Here is a 23,820-nt window from a genome sequence, read left to right as displayed (position 1 = left end):
GTAGCAGGGTGCTGAAGAGGCACAGCTGGAGTTGTGTTCACATGTGAGGTGGCACACTGCAATTTTGTTATCCTAAGCTGAGCATGCTTTTAAACCCAAGCAGAAAGAGCGATTTTCGTGACTTCAGCTGAGTTGCACAGAGACCTTTCCAAAATCCAGCCATAGAAATAACTTGAGTTTGGCATTTTTCATTTTCATGTACAATTTTAGTCCAATTTACAGTCAGTATACTGTACATCAGATGACAATTGAAAATGCAACCAAGAAAGACTCCAGTAATGCTATCCACAACATTATAGAATATCTGTAGCCATTTTGCAGGAACGATTGGATCATCTGTGCCTGGTTGAACAGCGGCGTTGAGATTAATAAATAGTTAAAAGGTCAATCATGGCAAACAACAGCAGATACAAGAGTTAAAGATGATTTTTGAAAACTAACCTTAATTATAGAGAAGACCTAATGTTTATGTTGTCATTTGTAGAGTTTATCAAGATTTAATGTACCGAACAGAAACTGAATTTTACATGATGCAGAGAAGCAAAGACTCTTGTTCATTTTTACAATGTACTGTCACACTTAAAGGTTACAGGAAACGGCACTTGGGAATAGAATAAATTCAGCTGGCATAAACAAACACAACTCCCCTCCTCAGTTTATCCTGACCTTTTCAGTCAACCATATTTATGTTTGTCTTCCTCAGGTCCACACAGCGCCATATCGCGGTGCCCTCCCAATGAGTACCAGTGTGGAGGAACAGAACTCTGCATCCACATGAGCAAACTGTGCAACGGGGCTCCCGACTGCACTGACGGCTGGGACGAGGGACCACACTGCAGAGGTATCACTGTCACATATAGTAACGACATGCAAGGACACGTGCATGTTTGGGATATGCAGTATGAGTGTGTGCAGCATAATACTAATAATACTGTGCTAGTACATCCTGTTCGGGTGAAAGAAAGGGGAAATGGGAGTCTGACTGGGCTTCTGTTGCTCTGTTTGTCGCGTACTTTTCCTACAGTTCTCACCCCTGAGATCTTCACAGCGCGAGGGAGCATCAGCGAAGTCACAGCAGCATATTGATTTACCACATCTGTGTGAAAATACTGAATTTTGCTGTGGTATTTTTTTTCTTTCCTCTTCCTGCTGCTATTCTGTATGCATCCTGTATCCAGATGCATGTGGAGCGAGATGGTCATTATTTAATTTGACCATCTCGAATTAAATTAGGGAAGTTATTATGTTGAAACCAGAAACTAGGAACCAATTTCTGATGAGGCTAAAGAGTGTAATATCCTTTAAACAGATGTGCTGACCATGCTGACCACACTGAGAGGAAATAGAGCTCGATTGTGCAAAAGATGAGTGTATCTACTGGATGGATGAATTATTACAGGAAATTTTGAAGGTCTAAACGGAACTCGAGGACTTCCTCTATTGGAAGTTTGTTTAAAGGTTAGCAGGGAATCGTGAGTGGTGACAGTTATTTACTGCCCATCGAGCTGCCTTATGTCTCTAATTGGACTAATTTATACCACAGATCATATAATTGTTAAAACTACCCAGCAGTCCCTATTACTGCTACATCACTTACTGTATATATACACTGGATAGTCGTTTCATAAGTGACAAATCTGCCTCTCCAACTTCTAACCTATACCAAATCCAGCTTAGATTCTTAAAAAAAGGTCTAATTATCACTTTGAGATTTTGATCGGCTCAGCGTGCACATCTGTCTTCTTCTTTGTCTTCTTTGTTTTCATCGCCTCACTTTCCCCACCTTCAGTTAAAGAATGAGTTAGGATGAAATATTTATTAAAGAAATATTGGAGGCATCAAATTTTCATTCACTTTGAGACCGGCTTGTCTCCGAGCTTAGAGTGGAGCTCACCAGCTTTCTGGGCTCAAACATGGGGCCACGACTGTTCATCTCAGGGCTTCAGGTTACAAGTATGTTGAAGGGTTGGGGTGTTGTGAGTGTGTGTCAGTGTATTTCTGTGTCTGTAACACACATCTCTGGTTGAAATCTTTTGTTTTCTAAGGGGGGCTAAGTGTGCCAGTCAGAGGCCAGTCATCTGACGGGGATGAGTGGTTTGCACTCTGAATGAAAACAGAGCAGCTGATGTACTTTCATTTGCTCCACAGTAAATATTTTGCAGCATGTGTCAGCATAGGTTGTTGACATTGTTGCCCATGTTGGTTTTCTAAACACATCTCAGTTGTTCAGTGCTCAGACTTGTTTTGGAAAATTCCCGGCATGTCTGTAATTTGAACTGTGGTTGTCCCAGCAAGCCTCTGGAGTGCAGCATGAAAATTTATATACTGCAATCTATGATATTTGCTGCATTGTACGGGGTGCTGGTTATATAGCGCTCAAACAGAGCCAGTCAGTGACTGTAGAAGTTGTGGAAAGATAGCAAAAAAAAGCACAAACTAACGAGAAATAAGTTTATTTGCTTGGCCTCCTCTCCCCGGAGGTGTTGTGTTAGTGTGAATTGCCTGCCTGTGTCTCTGGGCTAAGTGAATCACTTGTGACTGATAGATCTCATCCTGGGTTGACTTGACTGTGTCTGTTTTACTGTGACTCACAGTGTCTTGATTTATATCTCACAAGATACACAGTACGCTGCTGAAAATTGCTGAGATTCCATTATGTGTCACTCAGCTGACTGGAAGGTGTGACTTTAGCGTGTTGTGTTTGTGCCCTGCTATATTTGATGTGAGCGTGCAGCCTTGAGATGGTTGAGGTTCCCGAAGAGGTAGAAATATTTGATGACTGCATCTTTGGCTTTCCGTTAACAGGCTTTATAGCTCATATTTCCTTTAGTAATCCACCCTCGCATCACTTCAAAGTTTGAAGGACATCATATTTTTGTGATTTTTATAGTGAAAATAACAGCCACATTTAGATGTAACTCCGAATCACAGAGGAAACAGCCATATTAGTTCATATGAGCAGTAACTGCAGTGCTTAATGTTGTTATTTTTATAACACGAGATGAGCTGAGGTGAGCTGACTTTTCCATATTTCTAAACCCCCAGTATATAGTTCACAGATGACACTTTATTGTGCATTTAAATTGAGTTTCCACTCTCCTTAAATGTTGGACCATGAAGAACTAAAGGCTGGTATATTAACGAGCATTAATGTCATATTTACATCTGATCCCACGTTAATGATTTGAGGATGGTTGTATATATATTTTTAGGATGGGGATGTAAAAAAGTGAACACAGATTTGTAGCGCAGTACAGCTTGTTAGGTTCTGAGAGGAGTAACGGATTACATGAGAACCACTTAATGCTCTGTGCTCAGTTGAGACCAGAGCAAACATTTAAACAGAGAGCTAAACAGATGAATGCATTTTATCTTTGGAAGAATATAGTTATGGGAAAAAATGGAAAATCAAAATAATAATAAAAAAAAAAATCACCAAAAGCTTGTTTGTCTCTCTGCTGCTTTTTGTAATTGGGATCCATTTGTTGGCTTGAGTGAGTTTTGCATTTTGAACTCCTCACTCTCATCTGTGATGCATTCTGACAAAATAGATATAATAATATATAATACCCAATCATGATTGTATCACCTGTTACCAGTGAACCTGTTTACCTGTGGAATGTTCCGAACAGGTGTTTTCTGAGCAGCACTCCCGGTCCTTTATTTCCCCTGTCCCAACTTGTTTGAAGCATTTTGCCACCATCAAATTCAAGTTGAACAAGTAAAACATTAAACTTATTATTTACGTACTGTTTTCCACTGAGTACATGTCAAAAAAAAATGATTAGCAAATTATCACATTCTAATTTATTTACGTTTGACACAGTGCAGAGGGTATTGTTCATTAACTGAGCCATGGACATGCATTTATGTACGTCACCACCCTGCTGAGCTGTAAATATTCTACAGAAAGCATTCAGTGGCAGCTTCAGCAGCCGCACCTTCTCTTGTTACCTACAGGGATGCCTCTCTCAGTGTGTTAGATGAGTGATCGCAGCATAATCTGTGAGTTTAGAGCCGCAGATGGCAGTGTTTTCAGCTCAGTAGCAGCTTAGCTGAATAAACTTATCTTATGTCAGTTGTTCCTTTATACAGTGTCTGTCCCCTCCCTGTCTTCCTACGCACATTATGCTAAATGCATAAATGCTGTGTATTTTGTCTTCTGTCCACCTTCAGAGTTCATTTCCAACTGCTCGCTCAAGGGATGTCAGGAAACCTGTGCGGTGACTCCAGCAGGGCCTGCTTGTTACTGTAAGAGTGGTTATGAGATCAGCCCAGACGGAAAGACATGCAAAGGTGAGTTCCTCTAAACAGTGACCCTCTGGAGAAGCTTAAATATTTGTGCTGCAAATTTAATTTAATTAGTGAGTGTGTAAAAGTACATTTTTTTTTGTTTTTTTCTTCCTGCATGAACATTCTGGTTGAGAGTGCCACAGAATAGCTGTAATATTCTGCATCAGAAACAAACATTCGCTCACATCACTTATGAGTTCGGTGACTCCACATCAGTGCTGAACTTCTTTTAGCTTCCAAACCTGCACCAGTGTTTATTCAGGTTTGGGAGAAAACAAGTGCAGGGGCCTGGGAGCGTGGTGGGTTTCCTGCAGAATCTTGTTTTGAAACCTTTATTGGCATTGATGGATGACAAGAACAAGCCACCTTTAATGAGAAGAGTCAAAAATAAACAAGTAGGAGCCACAGAATCAGTTTTTAATGAGAAGTTATATGTTTTTATTTTCAGTTGGCACTAATTTCTACACTAGAATTTGTTATTTGCTGTATCTGCGCACTAAGACCCTCTGTTGTTTCTGCGGTTCAGATTTTGATGAGTGCAGTGTGTATGGGACCTGCAGTCAGACCTGCACCAACACTGAAGGCTCCTACACCTGCTCGTGTGTGGAGGGCTACTTGTCCCAGCCGGATAACCGCTCATGCAAGGCCAAGAATGGTGAGTATGAGCAGACGGCGGCAGTTCTGAACGTACCAGTCTGGCTGATACTGTGGGGATTTTCTGTTCATGTTCCTCCTCCTAACTGTTAGGTATGTCCATGTTACTTTCCAGTGCCAGTAGACCGTCTGCCTGTTCTGTTGATCGCCAACTCCCAGAACATCCAAGCAACCTCACTGAGTGGCACCACAGTGCACAGCCTGTTGTCCACCAGCACCAAACAAACCACAGCCATGGACTTCCTCTACGCCGAGGAGACCGTCTGCTGGATCCACGTAGGAGACTCGCCCTCGTCCACACACCTCAAATGTGCCAAGATCCCCAATCTGAAGAGCTTCACAGAGGAGAGAGTCATCAACATCTCCCTCAGCCTGCACCGTGAGTACAACAACGGCTGCACACAACCAGAGTTCCACTGGTATTTAGTGGAATATTAGGGAGGTTTTTACTGGCTTGAAGTGCACATGTGACATATCAGAAGTCTTCTCTGACAAAACGACACGTTTAAGACATTTCTTGACTCCTGCTGGTGTTATTTGCAATCAGTGATGGAGTATTTTGTGTTGTGCTGTATTTTCTTCTGTTTGACTGCCTTGACACAGGCAAGCACACTACACAGCACCATGTTACAACCCAGATTAAAACGCATAATACAACAGCAGAAAAAGTTACCTCACACAAGAAAAAGATGTTTTGCTTGAAGGGTTTGCTACTCGTAATGCATTGTCTTGAAACACGTAAATTATCTGGCCTGGGATTTGCCAGGTGTTTTCAGGACTGTTTGTGATCCTGTTGGTATTTTGAAATGAATACAATTAGAATAAGATACCTGCATGTGTGATTCATCGAACAAGTCAGTCTGATGCACCTGTGGGTTTGGCCTTCCATGATCTTCGCCACCCAACAGATAGGTGTGGTAAAACCTTATGCCACAAACTTGGCTGATCCTCACCTTGAATTATTTGTTTTGTCTGGTTTGCATCCTTTGCTGATGGTAATTTAGCTGGGCTTGTTTGTCTGAATGTTCATGTGTGTATGTATGTGGGTTGTTTCAAATGTGTATCAGATGTGAACACGTGAATGGAACATCACTACCTGTCACTTCCGTCCTCAGTTTCTCTGTGCTTGTGCACACCCTGAGACACTGTGGCAACACATTTAAAACTGCTCTGTTTTTCCATGCCATCAGTTTCATTTCAGAAAAAAACAAAGAGTCTTTTCTTCTGTAAAAGCGAAACTAAAAGACAGAGGTGTGTATGTGCAAGCTGTCGAGTGTAGACGACCTATAGGTCAAAAACCTCCACACCCTCATTCTGCTTCCCCTCTCTCCCTTTATCACTTCTTCCAAATCTCTACCTGTGTTGTGCCTTGACTTGTGGGCAGCTTATCTTCACTGTGACCCAGAGGGAAAACAGTCACAGAAATGACACATTTATCCCCACAAAGTCAACTTAATGTGTCATTGTACCATGTCTTAGGAAGAAGGACTGTCTGCACTGCCATACTTATCTGCAAACATTAATTAAAGCACTTGGCTTTGATTTATAAAAAAACATTACATTTCTCACTCATTTAGTCATTATATTCATATTCCCTGCCCTGTCCTTCACAAGTCCACCCACAATCCTTTCTGTTTTTTCGCTTGCATGCAAGCGTCGTGACCGATCACATCCACTCAGTATGCAGCGGTTTGTCTCCGTTTGCATCCCTTTTCCATGTGGCTGGAGAGTGTATTAACCTGACAGAAATGACTTTCTCTGTGAACACCGTCAGAGAAAATGAAAAGACTGAATGATGACAATCTGGCAGCTGCCCTCCACATGCATACACAAAGTGCTGTAGCTATCACATGGAAATATGGTCATTTCAAACCATATGATGTCAGACACTCTCCGAACTGTGAAAATTATGCATGAGGCATTTTGATGTCCCTCAGTGTGATGAGATGAAGACCAAGCCTGATGCACCTCTTTGTCTGTTTTGAGCCTTGCTAATGCTACATCTGTTATTAGCACATCACACAATACATCCCTGCATGAGCCTGATTGATTTCAGACTCATGCAGAAAAAAAAGACATCTTAACACCCTCCTCAGAGTTACAGAGGCAGTGCCACGTTGATATAGAGATTTTCTATTTGGCATAAATGTATTTTTGTGTTAATAATTCTGACCAGAGTTGGTAAAAGAACTAGGGTTATCACTGTGGCTATCAACATGTAACATTCACCAAAACCTCAACTCTCATCAGACTCGACAATTAAACAACCAGAAGCGTGTGCAGGAAATTCCAGCAGCCTCAGTTGGTTCTCCATGGCATACACTCACTACAGTATCCTGACAGAAACGTGCACACACACACACACACACACACACACATATGCACACAGATAAAATGGAGAACTGACTGCATTGAGCAGTATGGACAGGATGTACATGACTGATGATGGTGAAAGATTAGAGCTGAAATAAGGAACTGAAAGGAAATTACTGTATCCAGGGACAATATGACTATTTTGTTGTTATTTCAAAAGATGAAATTTGAATGTATTTTGAGAATATGAGATTTGACAAGACAAATCACATCGACAGAGACAATGAAATCCTGATTGTTTCCTAAAATGGAAATATAAGCGCAAAACTTTATATTTCTGATGAAATGATATCAGGAATGTTCAGAGTGCTGCAACCTTTGGCCATTCAGAGGATCCTGAACTGAATGAGTAGCATCAGCATGAAACAGCGCAATACAAAAGTGCAGATTTTTCATATCTGTTTCAGCAGATAATCCTCCTTGACTGCCTAGACAGCTCAGGTCAGGTCTTCTGGACAGGCTGCTAGCGTGTGACAGAATAGGAGGAGCAGGTTTATGCTCACAGTCAACATGGAAGAAGTCCATGGAAGCCAGTGGCAAGGGAGAACATACAGGAAATGATGCGCGTGTGGTTGGAATGACTCATGACCTCAGTATGCCTCAGATGAGTTGTCCACATGTGGCTCCACACCTCCCACTCGCTCGCTCACTCACTCTCACTCACTTTCATTGCATTTCCTTTAACTCTTTTTTTCTTAGTCCCTCTTTCTATTCCCACATTTCAGTGTGCACTTACTCCTATTCTGTACTTGACAGTTTGTTGTCATTGTACCAGTCACTCAAAATCCTTGTCAGATATGCAGAAGTGCCTATGTAAACCCCATGTGACATTAAAATTCTTTACTACTTTTAGCTTCTGTTAAATGAAAAACACAAAATACATCTGAGTTTATTGTAATTAAAACAGTATAATATATACATATGTAAAGATCACTGCTCACCAAGGAAAGTGATAGAGGTGCTGGAGCTGAGATTTAGTTTAGATTATCATCAGCACATTTTACTCTTTGCAGCATTGATTCCATTAGTGCAACCACAAAAAGACTCTATGGCCATGCTTGCAGCTTCGGGAGCCTGTAATGCTAATGTCAACATGCCAACATGCTGACATTGCTAACATGCTGATATTCAGCAGATTTAATGTGTAACAAATCTTCTTAGTTTTGTGTGTTAGCATTGCTAACATTTGCTTCTTCTGGGAATTTGGAATGTCTGTATAAAATTCATGGTAATCCATCCAATACATCGGATCCACATTTTTAGCCATTGCTGAGTCATGGCTCCACTGACCAAAATTGCCATCAGTGGAGCCATGTCTCAGCAATGGCTAAAAATGTGGATGAAAATAAGGTTATAACAGCACCATTAGTAATGCAAACACGATGCATTTTAACCATTTATTGCTAGTTTTAAATTACTTTGGGGGACATTTGTCTCATCTTTTTTTATAACGAAAAGCATGTTCTGAATTAGCTGTGCGAATACATACAGTCTGACTCCACACTCCACACTGCACACAGGAGGGCTGATCTCAGAGCTGTCACTGAGCCTTTCTCCCCTCCGTGCACTGTAAGAGCTCCAGTACCTGTTCCCCCTGCGCAGTGAGCCGCAGTGTGCTGCTTAGCACGGACACCAGCCCTGAAATCTCCTTAAGAGGTCATGTGCTGTTAAAAGGCAGTCCAGTCAGCACATCAAATCTTCTTTCCATTCAGCACTTTATTCAGCTTTAAATTCCACCCCCCCTCCACTTTCTTTTCCTTCTCACTCCATGTGGCTTCTGGATCTTGTTTTGTTTTTGTCTCCGTTTCTGGTGTCGGATATGGGGTGGTTGGCGAGGAGAAGTGTGTGTGTCTGTGTGTGTGTGTGTGTGCGTGCGTGTCGGGGGAGGGGTTTTAATGTTTAAAAGTGACAGTGAGATCCATTAAAAGTAGAGCGCCTGATGTAACCACACCGCTGATCCCCGGTGTTAGCAGCATAGCTCGAGCAGCGGTCGCCTGTGAAGATGTATGCCCCTCTCGTGTACTCCCACATGTAGCTATTGGAGTAAAAGGCAGCCTAGCATTGCTCCATTTAGCAATACGTTTTGGATGCATTACATAGACATCTACTTGGCTGTTATTTTTCTTAGACCAACAGGGAGCAGAGCGCGGAATGAGAAAACATGAAGAAAACAAGTTGTTTAGAGAGAGCAGGGGGAAAAAAAAAATGAAGAAGGCAGCCGGTTCTGTTTTTTCAATTATGCTGTGTTGTTTTTTATAGCATAGTTTCAGACAGACAGAGCTGCAGTTAATGAATCCAGACTGTTTTTCCATCTCTGGGGAACAGACAAAGGGGAGGGTTAGCGGGATGATGCATAGAGGAGCAGAGAAGGAGAATGGGAGGAGATAGGAAACTCTCTGGTTTTGCTAGAGCCATTTCTGTTCAGCAGAGGTGGAGGAAAATGGTGAGCAGGAGTGGACATTTTTTACAGGCCTTTTGGTCAACTTGCAAAATATTTCACAACCCCCACCTCCCCCTCCTTTGTTTATCCGTTGCCTAATCAGTGAGTCAGTGTGTTGTGGCGCAGCTGGAAGTGTTTAAACAGAGAACTCTGTGTTAAAAATTAAGAGCACCTTTGGGAATACAGCCCCTGATTCCCGTAAACCTCAGAAATGCTGCTGCACAATGCCCAAGTTTCCTTAGTGGAAATCGGATCTCTTTCTCCGCACTCTTTTCTTCACTTTTTCTTTCCCTTTCCTCGCTGCTCATCTGCGTATTCTTTTATGTGTTTTCCACTTTCACTGAAACTTTCACTTTTCCTTGCTTAACTTGCTGGTCGGGCTCTTCAGAAAGTGTCAGAGACGTATCCCTCTATCCTCTGGAATTACAGCCATTTTTATTGCACTATTTGCAGAGGAATCTTTTCTTTCCTGGTTAGAGAAATTGATACTCTGGTCTCCCCTAAATCACCAAAATGACCTGATCACCCTGGTAAACATACCACCATATTAGATCACAGCCCTTAGCACTGAGCACTGCATGATCAAGGACTCCTGCAGCACGACTTTAGCCCTGTGTGTGTGTGTGTGTGTGTGTGTGTGTGGAGGGGGGGATACTTCTGTGGAGAGCAGAGCTTGTGGCAGCTGTGAAAATACAAATCTTGTGGTTTGTGAAGCCCCCCAACAGCTTACTCATATGCACAAGTGAACACAGTAACACAGTGGAGTATGTTGCAGCTAAAAGTGAACATTTGCCTCAGGTGTTAGTGAACAGCAAAACCAGCAGCCAAAAGAAAATTTGGTGTTGCAGGTTCATTGCATCGTTGCTAAATGTGCTAACTATGTGGACAGAATGACAAGTATATCAGAAGTATATCCAAGTACAGCACATGAGTAAATGTACTTTAATGTACTGCTACTTTCCACCATGCGCTACAGTAAATTGATCATTCTGGACCTTTAATATCCTCACATCTCCCTCAGCTTTAACAATAGCTTTCTGTCTCTGATTCTTGGCTCAGACTCAGCGTGGCTGAGCTGGTGTTTGAGCAGAGGAAGGAAGAGGAGGGAATGAGGGAACCAGAGAGGAGTATATTAATGTCTCATGTTATTCTTTTTCACAATTTTTCTCCTCAGACCCTGCCTATGTGGTCCTGCACCACATTCAGAATAGTTTAAACAAAGCCAGGCTAGTCCAATTTTTTTTGTCCTTTTTGTTTTCCAGTCTAGTTTCTGTTGAAATTCTTGAGGCTGTAAATGTTCCATGAAGTGCGTGTTTTCTGTCTTGTGCGCACATCTAGATGTTCGATTTTCAATGACAGGTGGAGCACTAGTCTTCCCGGTGGGCTGAGCCTTGGGAAAATAAACGCAGCAGAAACCGCATGCCCATCGTCGCTTAGCTACAGCTACACCAACATCACCCTCCTTGAGGCAACAAACGGCCCGTCTCATATTCTGCCTGTCTGAATGACTGTGAATGGCAGATGCATTACCTCGACACTTGCTAATTGGAGTTGGCTGTGATCTTGTTTGTCAGTCAGAAAAAAAAAAACAACAAAAACTGCCCCAAGTCCGGACCTGAAGATCTGGACTGTGTGTGAACCTGTGTGTGTGTTTGAGTGAGTGTAACGGAGAGCTTTTGAAGTAGCTGCTACGCAGTATTGCTGACTAATGCCTCATCATATGAATATGACTCAGACCTCAAGCCCATCTGCTGCCAGTATGTACAACAACATCACACGCTGAAGCTCAGTTCCAGAATCAATTCAAGTTATGAAAACACTGTTTTTGCCTCACCCGTTGCACCTCCTGTGTCCCATCCCACCACCCGCTCTCCTCACCCCACTGCTCTTTCTCTGTCCAGATGTGGAGCAGATGGCCATCGACTGGCTCACAGGAAACTTCTACTTTGTGGATGACGTGGATGACAGGATCTTCGTGTGTGACAAGGATGGGCAAACATGTGTCACCCTCCTGGACCAGGAGCTGTACAACCCTAAAGGCATCGCCCTGGACCCCACCATGGGGTCAGTTTGAGCTCTTATTTTGTGTCTTGTGCATAAATACACACACGCACACACACACACACACATATGAAAAGACAGGTTTCATGTGCGTGCTAGTTTTCTGAATGTACCCAAGCTGAGATCCTCCTCTGAGTGCTTCATGCAAACTCATAGTCCCATTGGCGTGAGAGGAGTAAGATTTGTGTCATCCATTGTTGTTACCCAACTTTAAAGCTACAAGTTAGCTGAAATGGGGGAAAAAGGCTAAAGTGAGGATTGGACATTGGAGTAATTGAGTACAGATGTTCTGCTTGCGCTGTGGTATGCTGACTGTATAGGTTTTAAATGTGAAAGCATGTTTTTGTTACAGCTCTTTTGTTTATGACCAGACTTTCCAACTGAATTCCTGAAAGTGTGTGTATATCTGTGGTGTGTGTCCATGTGCTCGCTTGTGTGTCTGGAAAAAATTAACAGCATAAATGTGCGTGTATATGCGCACACATTTGCTTGTAGCTACATGCATTGTTTTCAACTCACGCAATTTCCTCAACTGTTGCTGGTTTCTTAGGTAGATTGACTATTTGTGTGTGTGTGTGTGTGTGTGTGTGTCATGGTCTGCAGTGTCATTCCAGGGGAATAAAGAACAATAACGACAAAGTAACTGTAAAAATCATCCTCTGTTGTATTGCATTATTGAACAGCAGTCTTTCCAGAAATCTCACACTGACTGTTTACTGTTGTCATCCTAAAAAAAACGTAAAACTGACAGAAAACAGCATCATTATATTTCTGCTTTTCTTCATCTTTTTGGTTACTGGTTACTCCACCATGCCAGGACTTTGTGAGGTGCGGTTTTAGACAGTGAAGGTCAAGATAACTGAGATTAAAATGATATTAAAGAAAATGATATTACTTTCTGACACATTTACAGGAAATGCGAGCATTATTTGTTATTTGAAATTGTAAATAAGTCAATTTTTGTTCCTACAGTAGTATAGAGTTTAAAAAGTATTGACTGACTTGCCCTGTCATACTGCGTTTGACTCTAAATCCAGTCTGAGAAAGAAACTGAAAAAGACTCACTGAGGAGTTCAGGAATCTGCTTTTGCCTAACCAACAGTCCAAAACCTAAAGATACTTGCCTGTGATGGCAATATGGATGCCCAATCATTTATATCAAAGCCAGATGGGCTGGACATGATACTATTTTTAAATTCATTTGATCTACCCACCCATGTGTCCTCAATCAGTCTTGATCCTTGTTTTCACAGGAAGGTATTCTTCACAGACTACGGTCAGATCCCTAAGGTAGAGCGCTGTGACATGGATGGCCAGAACCGAACCAAGCTCGTGGACAGTAAGATTGTATTCCCCCATGGCATCACCCTGGACCTCGTCAGCAGGCTCGTGTACTGGGCTGATGCTTATCTGGACTACATTGAAGTGGTGGATTATGAAGGCAAGAACAGGCACACCATCATCCAAGGCCTGCTGGTGAGAACAGACGCACTGGACGCTCTGCACTCCCATTATCCTCCATTAGCAGGAAGATAGTCTTTCTTAAATTTCCTGTTCTTGTGTATGCTATTCATGATGCTCTAAAAACTCTAGTGTGCTTTACAGTTCCCTCTATAATGTATCTGTAATACACCTTATGTTTCTCCTGTGTGCTCCTGTAATGTGCTCTTGCCCAGTGAGTTACAAGCAGAGGGAAGATGAAGGACACCCCCCTTTTCATTAAAGCAGCTGATTAATAGTACCTAATACTGGAGCTGTTGGTGTTGCAGCACTGTGGCTCTTAAATGTGTTGCCACAGCTTTTACTGTGAACTGTGGAGAAGTAATGGCTTTCATTTACTCAGTGACCCTACGGGTACAGACATGCACACAACCGCCATCTCTTTGTGTGTGTTTGTGTGTGTAAGGCAGTAGCACATGCACATCCTTCAGGTAAAGGTTAAAAGAGAGATTGTTATTGATAGTGCTGAGTTTGAGCTGTGTTATTGAGAGTGTATGTATTTACTAAGGTCTAACGTGTCCTCTTGTGTAAAAATACAGTTTTCAAAGTTCAAATCAAGATGCATGTGGTCTTAATTAGAGACCCCTTAGGACTATTTCTTATGCATGGCTTGATGCAGCAAACAACTCAGCTTAAGTGCCGGTTCCCAATCATGTTTACTAAATGTACTTGTGTCCGTTTTGCGCGTCCTTTAGTGAGTTGGTGTTAAAATGGTTCATTTGGCTGCATTGCACTGCTTGGGGAAGCAGAAAAGGAAGTCAGTGTCAGTGGTACAGTATTTTTCCTGTGTACACTCTACTTGTTACACACTATTGGTGCATGGATCAGCTCATGACATCATCAGAATCCCACACTGAGAAGCTCAGAGAGGCTGCTTTCAGTAATTTTAAAAGGTGCAGACATGCCTGGCTGTGTCTGATGAGCTGATTGGTTTAATTCATGTTACACCCAAAACACACCTTGGAATAATGAAGGGACTAAATATGATCTGTTTGCCTTGGCTGTGGGATGTTACAGCCTCTTGGAACCTGAAGTGTGCGAAATAAAGTAGCAAAATATATGTAGATATTTTCTCATAGCTAACATTGGGCTGGTTTGTCTTGGCTAGACAGAAGCAGGTTTCCTTACGCTCTGATACTAATAAGTTTCAGTTCAGTGTGTCACCTCAACAGAGCATTACCCTTCAGCCTTATGATAGTAACCCTTTTTTATCTGTGTCTCTCTATGGCCCAGTGAGCTGCACAGGGTCTGCTGTGATAGACCACAATGACATCTCAAGTTTTATGCTGCTGCAGACACGGTATCATGGGACATTGAGTCACTGGCCTGTGTCTGTGCGAACGTGAAAGTTCACAGGCTGCTTTCTTCCCTCATTTTGTCAGTTTTTCCGTACATTGCTGATGAACTGCTGCTAGACTCATTGCTTCATGCCACCGTCACAGAAAATATTGTCTGAACTAAAGGCAGATGGGTGTTAAAACTGTGTATCAGGACACCTCAGAAACACTTTAACCACCATTTTACGGCTCAGCACAGCACAGCACGTGCTTAAATCCTCTTGTGAAATAAAACATAAACTCTACAACTGTGGGAAAAATGACCTAAGAAAATGAAGAGTCTGTCTAGTCTGTCATGTTTTTCTGGTATGTTGCCATAGATATAAGCACAATAACAGGTTCTGAGCTTTTTAGATATAGACAACAATAAGCTATAATTGTGGCATTTTTGCATCTACTGTGGCCCATTTCTATTGTACATAAGGACTCTTCACTGTGGATTATTGCTTGTAACCACATAAACTGTGGTATGGCTTACTTGCATAATGACAAGATACTGTTTGAAGGTGAGGAAGGCCTGCACAGCCTTCATCAGAGGAAAGCTCAGAGGAAATGTCTGTGGTTGTAAAGCTCAGATTTCTAATTTCTATAGAAGCAGTCTTATGGTCATGCAGGGCAGCAGCTACCAGAGATTTTAGTCAGATTAGAGGTATATTTAATACGCAACCAAAACCACATCAAATCTTTCCGCCAAAAAGGGGGAAAAAGTTCAACTGGGATTCAAAGCTATTTCCTGCTCTTTGACTCTCTCGCTCACCTCTTTCATCATCTCCTCACTTCCCCTTTTCTCTCTTTAAGATCGAGCACCTGTATGGGCTGACCGTGTTTGAAAACTATCTGTATGCCACCAACTCAGACAACGCTAACATGCAGCCTAAAACCAGCGTGATCAGGGTCAACCGCTTTAACAGCACAGACTACCAAGTGGTGACCAGGGTGGACAAAGGAGGAGCGCTGCATGTCTACCACCAGAGACGGCAGCCTCCAGGTAGACTACACACACACAAACACACACTTTCATATCTCATCACTTCTGTGACTTGTGTGACTTTACTTTCTTCTTGGTGTCCAGTGCGTAGCCATGCATGTGAGGTGGACCAGTTTGGGAAGGCTGGAGGATGCTCGGACATCTGTTTGCTGGGGAACGGCCACAAGACCAGAACCTGCCGTTGTCGCTCTGGATTCAGCCTGGGCAGCGATGGCAAGTCCTGCAAAAGTAAGTAGGACTACTACAGAGAAAGCCCAGTCGGTACTGTGAGAGATCGGTCAATAACTCCTTCAATCATTCACTGTAGCAGTGATTCTGAATAACAGGTTCTTGGGGTATCAGGGGATACTTCTGCTGTGTTAGCCTAATGGATACATTATTTAAAAGACAGTTTGCTGTTTGCAAAAAGCAGCTTTCTAAAGGTTATTGAAGAATGTTTGAAATACAGAGTCAGCCAAAATAATGTGTACACATGCATGTTTATTTTTTCCTCATGTGTGTATACATTATTTTGGCTGACTCTGTAGTTAGCTTTAAGTAATGTAAAAGTAGTGGATAATTGGTGAAAAAGATAAAAGCAATTATAATTTATAATTGGTTGAAATAGCTTTATGTTCATGGATAAAGGATTGAAAAAGTTAGCTAAAAGTGAATGAATAAATGATTGAATTATGTTGCTTTTTCTGTGCCGAGGGAGAGCGTTAGACTGAAGATCTAAAAGTCCCCAGTTCAGTCCTGGGTTTCGGCAGTGAGTGTGCAGCTTTCCTTGATTTTCCCCTTTGGGGATTAATAAAGGATTATCTTATCTTTTGACTGCTTGAAGTAGCAAAAGCTGACCAAACTGACCTCAACATTGAGAGTTCAATTGTACATAATCATTACTGTAATATTATCTACTTTTGTATAATTTATAAAAATTAAATAAAATCCATTCTAAAATCAACTGAGATGACTACATTTGGAACATGACGGGACATTTTCAACGAAGGGGTGCTTGACTCATCCAATAGCGGTTATGTCTGACGAAATACGGCTCTTGGCCACATACAGAGTAGCACAGGTTCAGCACATCTGGAGTTGATGTGTGGGTGCTCTCAGCATAACTATAAGCATTAACTCGGGAGCCGCAGTGATCCAACTCCACTGACCTAAAGCCAAGGGCAGCCAAGGTTGGATCAGTGATGCAGTTCTCCCATAGGCTGTAGACTGTAGACTGGGAAAGAGCCATCAACAAAGTAACTGAGCAACATCAACACTTAGCCTGACTTGTTAGCTCCACGCAGCCGCCCCATAAAGCTGTCAGGCTGATTCAGCTTGTTCTTAGAAGTGTTTTAATATTCTTTCAACCAATAATAGCATTGTATTGATCTGCCTCCTGAGAATAAGCTGACCTTGAAAATGACACAGTTGATTTAACTAAAGGTAGTCTCTCATCCTATCCCTCTGCCTCACATAGTTTTCATTTAGGGCTTTTACTGAGCTTACACTTTATTTTCTTGTTTGGTCAACACACATTATCGGTGCTGAGTCTTATTTTTTTTATTCTTCATCAGCAGAAGCTGTCAAATAACAGGATATGGGCAGGTGAAAGAAATTTAGTGTTAGATGACTGAATTGTGTACGTATGAATTCATGTCTAAACTACAGTTTTTTTTACCTTTGTTTTCATGTGTTGCTGCAGAACCTGAGCACGAGCTTTTCCTGGTCTATGGTAAAGGTCGCCCAGGGGTCATCAGGGGCATGGACATGAATGTCAAGGTGCCAGATGAGTACATGATCCCCATTGAGAATCTGATGAACCCCAGAGCTCTGGACTTTCATGCTGAGAGCGAGTTCATTTACTTTGCCGACGCCACCAGCTACATCATCGGACGACAGAAGATTGATGGAACAGAGAGGGACACCATTGTGAAGGAAGGTAGGTATGATTTTGAGCTTGTGGAATGATTTTCAGAAAGCATTTGCTTGCACGTAGTTGCATGTCACCCTCTTGCAAACCTGTGAATCTTCTTTAGATTTCTTTACATTAAATTTGTGCACATGATAACAAAGTTGAAGTTACACAAATTCAGGTGAGACTCGGGTTATATGTGCACAGCACATGTTTAAGTTAGAAGTATGAATTTTTGCCTGTAAAAGGAGAATCAAAATTCGGTGCTGGAAATTAAATGAATGCAGTTTTTACACAGGATTTCAAGGGGTGATGATCAGAATCTTACAGTCTTTTCTGTTTAACCTTTACTTTACTCCAGGTTGTTGTTCAGAACAAGAATTTGGATGGAACTTATTACAGAAAACATCTAGAAGTCTACATGATAAAGGACATGATAATTCCCAGTGTACTTTAAGCATCAGTGGGCAGTAATCCAGTGCTGTGTGGTCAGTTTTATATGTCTGCAAAGGCAATAGTACACGATCCCCATCCCTCTCACTAAGAGCATGTGTCTGTCTCAGGAATCCACACAGTAGAGGGCATCGCTGTGGACTGGATGGCTGATAACTTGTACTGGACAGATGACGGGCCCAAGAAAACCATCAGTGTGGCTCGGCTGGAAAAGGCTTCGCAGACCCGCAAAACTCTCATTGAGGGAAAAATGACTCACCCTCGTGCAATTGTAGTGGATCCTCTACACGGGTAAGGGAGACAAAGAGTTGGAGAAAGTGATGGAATTTGATGTGTTTGTTCCTGCGAAAAAGGATTAAGATCATTGAACGAGATCCAGGTGAAGAGTTGCACAGGTCAGGCAGAGGTTCAGGCAGCAGTGAAGATTGAGGTGGCTGATTAATGAAGTGCGATGCGTACGTGTTGATGGGTGTTTATTTGTGCTCAGGCAGTGCACACTGAGAGATAGTGATGGGTGGTAAGCTGTCTGATGACTCATCTGCTCTGTCGCTCAGCTCTCAGGAAACTCTCTTACCCCTCGTGTCTCAGCTGTTTATTAGTTTTACTGCTCATTATTTCCGAAGAGTGGTGTGGGTTTTTTTTCCCACTCTCTCTTGTCCGTGTCTCTTCACAATATCCTGCAGAGAGTCTTTTATCATTTTTATTGTCTGCGTTGTTGACCACATTATCATGACTACAATTATCACACTCTATTTATTGAAAGTGATGGAGCATTTTGTACATTAAATGGCAGACAGGTGTAGCTCTCTTACACTCTTTCAAATGGCTGTTAATCTTGCCGTGTATGGATGTTTCTTATCGGTGTGACCTCCTGGGATCACTCACGCTCATAAACGCGCGCACACACACTCTTTGGATTTACAGGACGATGTGTGTCCACACACTTGCCAGGGGAAAAGCACTGATGTCCACTAATGCCTGTAATCAATCCGGCTCAGTGAGATGAGGGAGGAGGAGGAGGAGAAATCGGCAGAAAGGAAAGGAGAAGGAAATATGAAATGTTAATGCTAATGTCAGTCACAATCCAGCTAGGAAGATTGTGTCTAGTTTGCACAATGTTGTAGACAGCCAGCTGCTCACAGGCTCAGACTAGATCAGTGGGGAAGACTGACAGGTGTTAAAGTAGCCGGTGTGCCTGTGGGCAGATCAACGCAGAAACGGATGGAAATGGATGCTCTGATGAGTGTGTTGTGTGTGTGTGCATTTGCTTCAGGGCAGCCAGATATAATAACATTACTTCCATAACTGCTCCAGCAAATACTCTCTTTTTCTCCCTAGCTATAACATTTTATTCAGTACTTGTGCCCATGACAGTCCCCTTGTTGCTTCCTCAGGTGGATGTACTGGACAGACTGGGAGGAGGACCCGAAGGAGAGCAAGAGAGGCAAAATTGAGCGGGCTTGGATGGACGGCTCGAACAGAAACGTGTTCCTGACCAGCAAAACGGTGCTGTGGCCCAATGGACTGAGTCTGGACATACCACAGGGCATCCTCTACTGGGTGGACGCCTACTACGACCGCATTGAGATGGTCTACCTCAACAGCTCCGAGCGCAAGGTCAGCATTCGCTCGCAGTCGTCAGGATTATTTCACTGCAGTCCAAAATCAGAGTGGTTCACAAGAACAGAGGCATTGAATTATTCTGACAAGCTGTGAGTGAGCTAATAAGGAACTGAAGACTGTGGTTGGTCCTGCACATTGTAGCCCATAGTCTGTGGGTTTGAGCCTTTTTTATGCTGTTCACTTGTTGAGGCTAAATTGATGATATTTTGTTTTCACTGGCTCGTGTATTGGTTATATTTTGGCTGTTTTTAGCATTTTAAATTTATAATCCAGAAATCGAGATGTTATGTTTTTCTATAAAATAAGGAAATTGAAATATTTAAACACATATTCTGAATACCACTGAAGATGTTATGTTAGGGCCACACACACTTACGATCTGCTTTTTTTTGTGAGTTTGGCACTCATTTGTTTCAGATGGCTTTAACAGAATGTAGCATTGGTACATTTTTTAGTATTATTGACTCAAATGTTAATTTGCAGAAAACAAAAGGATCTCTTCACTATGACTTAATATGTTTGGAGCTTTTGGACATGAAGTGCTGTAGTCTGTTTTTTAAAACATAGTTCATGTTGTTTTTCTCACATCACCAGACGGTGTACGAGGGTCAGGAACTAAACCACGCCTTTGGTCTGTGCCACTATAAACACTTCTTGTTCTGGAATGAGTATCGTAGCGGTCGCATTTACAAGTTGGACACCACAACTGGCGCTGCCACTCTGCTCCGCAGCGAGAGACCACCCATCTTTGAAATCCGCATGTATGATGCTCAGCAGCAGCAAGGTGCTTGGAAACACAACGCAAATGGATCATTCATTCCTGCATACATCCCGTGTTAATCAAGAAATTTGAATTAACCATTATATATGTCTGCACGTTCATGTTTGTTCATCTGCAGGCTCCAATGCGTGCCGTGTGTACAATGGCGGCTGCAGCAGTCTGTGTCTGGCCATACCAGGAGGCAGGCAGTGTGCCTGTGCAGAAGACCAAATACTAGACCCAACTGACAATACCAGCTGCAAAGGTGAGTTCAGACACGCTTGCTTTGTGTGTGCATGAGAGTGTGTGAGACTGAAGGGGGTTTTTCTCACGGCACTCAAACCATACAAGGTTTTATTTTCCTTATGCTGGACAAGATGAGTCAGTCTGTGTGCCTGTGTGTGTTTTGTTGGAAGCGCTTGACAAAAGCTTTTAGCAAATGCAGACATTTGAGGGGTGGCCACAATAACAGAAGCTCCAGCATAATGTTTGTATGCTCAAGTCCAAACTCTGCCATAGATGCCGCCTTTATGGAGCCTAGAATATTTAGGGAGTTTCTGTTCTTTTGCCCACCCCTACATTGATGAAAATAAATGCAGTCCTGCACAACAACACCACAGACTCGACAAATTACAAAAACGAATAGTTCTGACAAAGTAATGAAGATTAAAATCTTCTGTTTCTGCTATTTTTCTATCTCACATCTGTCTTTATTTTCATGCAGTCACTAGTCAGCTCAGCTTCAGTCTATTATGAGTGAAATGGACTTTGACTCGATGGGTTTCCACTTTTCCTTTGGTTGCTCTTCTTCACAAATTCAGTCTGTTTTCCTTCTGTTGGAAAATTTGGTAATTCAAAACCGCATCTTTTCTTTGTGACTTCAATGGCCTTTTTTTCACATTCCTTTTATTCCTCTTTTTCTCTCCTGCTTCCTTCCACAGCCAATCCATCTTACATACCCCCTCCCCAGTGCCAGCCTGGGGAGTTTGCTTGCAAGAACAACCGCTGCATCCAGGAGCGCTGGAAGTGTGATGGAGACAATGACTGTCTGGACAACAGCGATGAAGCCCCTGAACTGTGCCGTGAGTTACTACACACACACACACACACACACACACACACATACAATTTGACATGGTTTTGAAACAGCTTCCCCTCCTGCTGGTACTCAGTCAGATGACCTCGGCAGTCTGAATTTGACTTTTGCCTGGTGATGCCAGAATGAAATGAAAGAGCAGACTCTGAGTCTAGTGAGTATGTGTTTATACGTACTAATTTGGTGTATATGTGAGCACATGATGTGTGTGTGTGTGTGTGTGCGTGCAAAGAGGAATGTAGCAATGTCCGTGGATCCGGAAAAGCTCTGTTTGCTTGCCTGTCTTTCTGTGGTCACAGTGCAGGCAAATTCCCATCCCAGACAAAATAGAAGCCCGTCCAAAAAGAAAATACTGAAATAGGGTCACAAAATAAGCTGAATTATCTGCTCTCTCATTTCGCTCATTTGCACCTCACGTCCCTCCGTTCTTTCACCTCTCTATTCTCTGTACGACCTTCTCATTTTTCTTTATTTCTTTAATGACCTTTAATTTGTCCTCTCTTCTCTCCAGACCAGCACACTTGCCCCACAGACAGATTTAAGTGCAAGAACAACCGCTGCATCCCCCTGCGCTGGCTGTGTGACGGCGACAACGACTGTGGGAACGACGAGGACGAATCCAACACCACCTGCTCAGGTACGCGTGCAAACACAACAAAATCTCTTTTGTTTTGTTTTGCTTTGTTGTCCACCGTGTGACATGAGCTCCACACTGTGTTGTCTTTCAGCTCGTACTTGCCCTCCTAATCAGTACTCTTGTGCCAGTGGGCGTTGCATCCCCATTTCCTGGACATGCGACCTGGACGATGACTGCGGTGATCGGTCAGACGAACCTGCTTCCTGTGGTTGGTCAACTTATTCTCACAATGTAGCTGTAGGGAGACTTTTAAGCTTTTGCGTTGGTCACTTTGACATTTGAGTGGCAGGTTTTTGGGAGGTATAAGCAGCAGCATTCGTAACTCCAGTTGTGTCCACAGCCTACCCCACGTGTTTCCCCCTCACCCAGTTTACCTGCAACAACGGACGCTGCATCAACATTAACTGGCGCTGCGACAATGGTCAGTATCTGTTCTTCGTCCTCTCCTCTCTTTCTCCTGTGTGTCTGTTTACAGTGGCAACTCCTCTCTTTCTTTTGTCACAGTGTGCTGTGCATGTTTTGCCACCATTGGCGTACACTCTTCTTTTGTCATCATTTTGCGTTTGTGTGTTTTTAGCTTTTTCTCTCCTGTCTTTTGTTGTTCTGTGTTGTTGGTTTTGTTGTTCCATGTTGTGCTGTTCGCCCATTCTGCTGTCTTCCGTTGGTTCTGTCTTTCAGAAAAGGATTGTGGGGACGGCTCTGATGAGTTGAATTGTCCAAACCTGACCGGTTAGTGCATAGATCAACATGCACCACAACAGCCATGACGCTAGCTTAGTTATAGGACTGGCCAAGCTGGCTCAGAAATGGTTAGGCCTGCTTTTCTGCTCATTGAACTCAGCCACAAGCTCAGGCCCAGTACTGCTGCAATTCAGGTTTGAAGCTGTTAAAGGATAATTCACTTAACCAAATACATGGGAAACTAAAAGTGTTGCTGTGCTAGCAATCAAATGAATTTGGCATAGGTTTAATAAGAATGTCAGGTTGAATAATAACAAGTATTTTAACCACAGAATAGGTTTTCTTTTCCTGATCACTTAGAAATTAACTGCTGTAAAACAGCACTAAAAGTTATGCATTAGGTGGCTCTTTTACATTAGCATGGGTATAAAAGTGCTTATGACGCTCTGCTGCCAAGCTCAATGTATCAGCGTTTGGTACATTCCCTCATGGTGCATGGTGTGATCTATGCAGTTTCTGAAATTATTTACTCTCTCTTCTCTCTTATTCTGTTTCATTTGTATTCCATGGTTTCCACTTCCACTGTGTTGATTTAAAAAAAAAACAAACAAGAAAAGCAATTGCTTTCTGCATATTTATAAATCTTTTTCCCTTTGAGGCAGTGGGCGCCTCATAATGCGAGAGGGTGCTGTTTGACTGTGTTTGTTTTTCAGATAACGACTGCGGGGACAACAGCGATGAGGCAGGCTGTAGTCACTCCTGCTCCAGCGCTCAGTTCAAGTGTAACAGCGGCCGCTGCATCCCAGACTACTGGACCTGTGATGGGGATAATGACTGTGGGGACTACAGTGATGAGACCCATGCAAACTGCACTAATCAGGGTCAGTGTCTTATCCTGCTGATCAGGAGGGGTTTTTCAATACATCCACTACAATACACCTACAGTTATGTACCTTGTAACTCTCACAAGCCCTTTAGTGAGGGGCATAATAATTGTTCTATTTTAAATAACAGGAAGATGTTGTGTACATAT

At 42.6% G+C, this 23,820-nt stretch overlaps 1 protein-coding gene across 2 annotated transcripts in view; it reads left to right on the top strand.

The window, feature by feature from the left end:
• The window catches only part of LOC124056509 (low-density lipoprotein receptor-related protein 1-like), an 81,625-nt gene that overhangs the window by 23,243 nt on the left and 34,562 nt on the right, over positions 1-23,820 (top strand). For both annotated transcript variants that reach the window (XM_046384006.1, XM_046384005.1), the window contains exons 3-20: positions 704-841; positions 4,177-4,296; positions 4,820-4,948; positions 5,063-5,326; positions 11,662-11,824; positions 13,075-13,297; positions 15,457-15,646; positions 15,731-15,874; positions 17,328-17,564; positions 18,101-18,281; positions 19,385-19,607; positions 20,208-20,397; positions 20,513-20,638; positions 21,315-21,455; positions 21,981-22,106; positions 22,198-22,314; positions 22,447-22,527; positions 23,501-23,668. In XM_046384006.1, the coding sequence (XP_046239962.1) occupies positions 704-841; positions 4,177-4,296; positions 4,820-4,948; positions 5,063-5,326; positions 11,662-11,824; positions 13,075-13,297; positions 15,457-15,646; positions 15,731-15,874; positions 17,328-17,564; positions 18,101-18,281; positions 19,385-19,607; positions 20,208-20,397; positions 20,513-20,638; positions 21,315-21,455; positions 21,981-22,106; positions 22,198-22,314; positions 22,447-22,527; positions 23,501-23,668 (2,961 nt within the window). The remainder of the gene's footprint in view (positions 1-703; positions 842-4,176; positions 4,297-4,819; positions 4,949-5,062; positions 5,327-11,661; positions 11,825-13,074; positions 13,298-15,456; positions 15,647-15,730; positions 15,875-17,327; positions 17,565-18,100; positions 18,282-19,384; positions 19,608-20,207; positions 20,398-20,512; positions 20,639-21,314; positions 21,456-21,980; positions 22,107-22,197; positions 22,315-22,446; positions 22,528-23,500; positions 23,669-23,820) is intronic.

This window comes from Scatophagus argus, chromosome 3 (genome assembly GCF_020382885.2).
Source record: "Scatophagus argus isolate fScaArg1 chromosome 3, fScaArg1.pri, whole genome shotgun sequence".
Lineage (NCBI taxonomy): Eukaryota > Metazoa > Chordata > Actinopteri > Scatophagidae > Scatophagus > Scatophagus argus.
The sequence above is the reverse complement of the archived record's forward strand: the minus strand, read 5'-3'. Positions and strand labels throughout refer to the sequence as shown.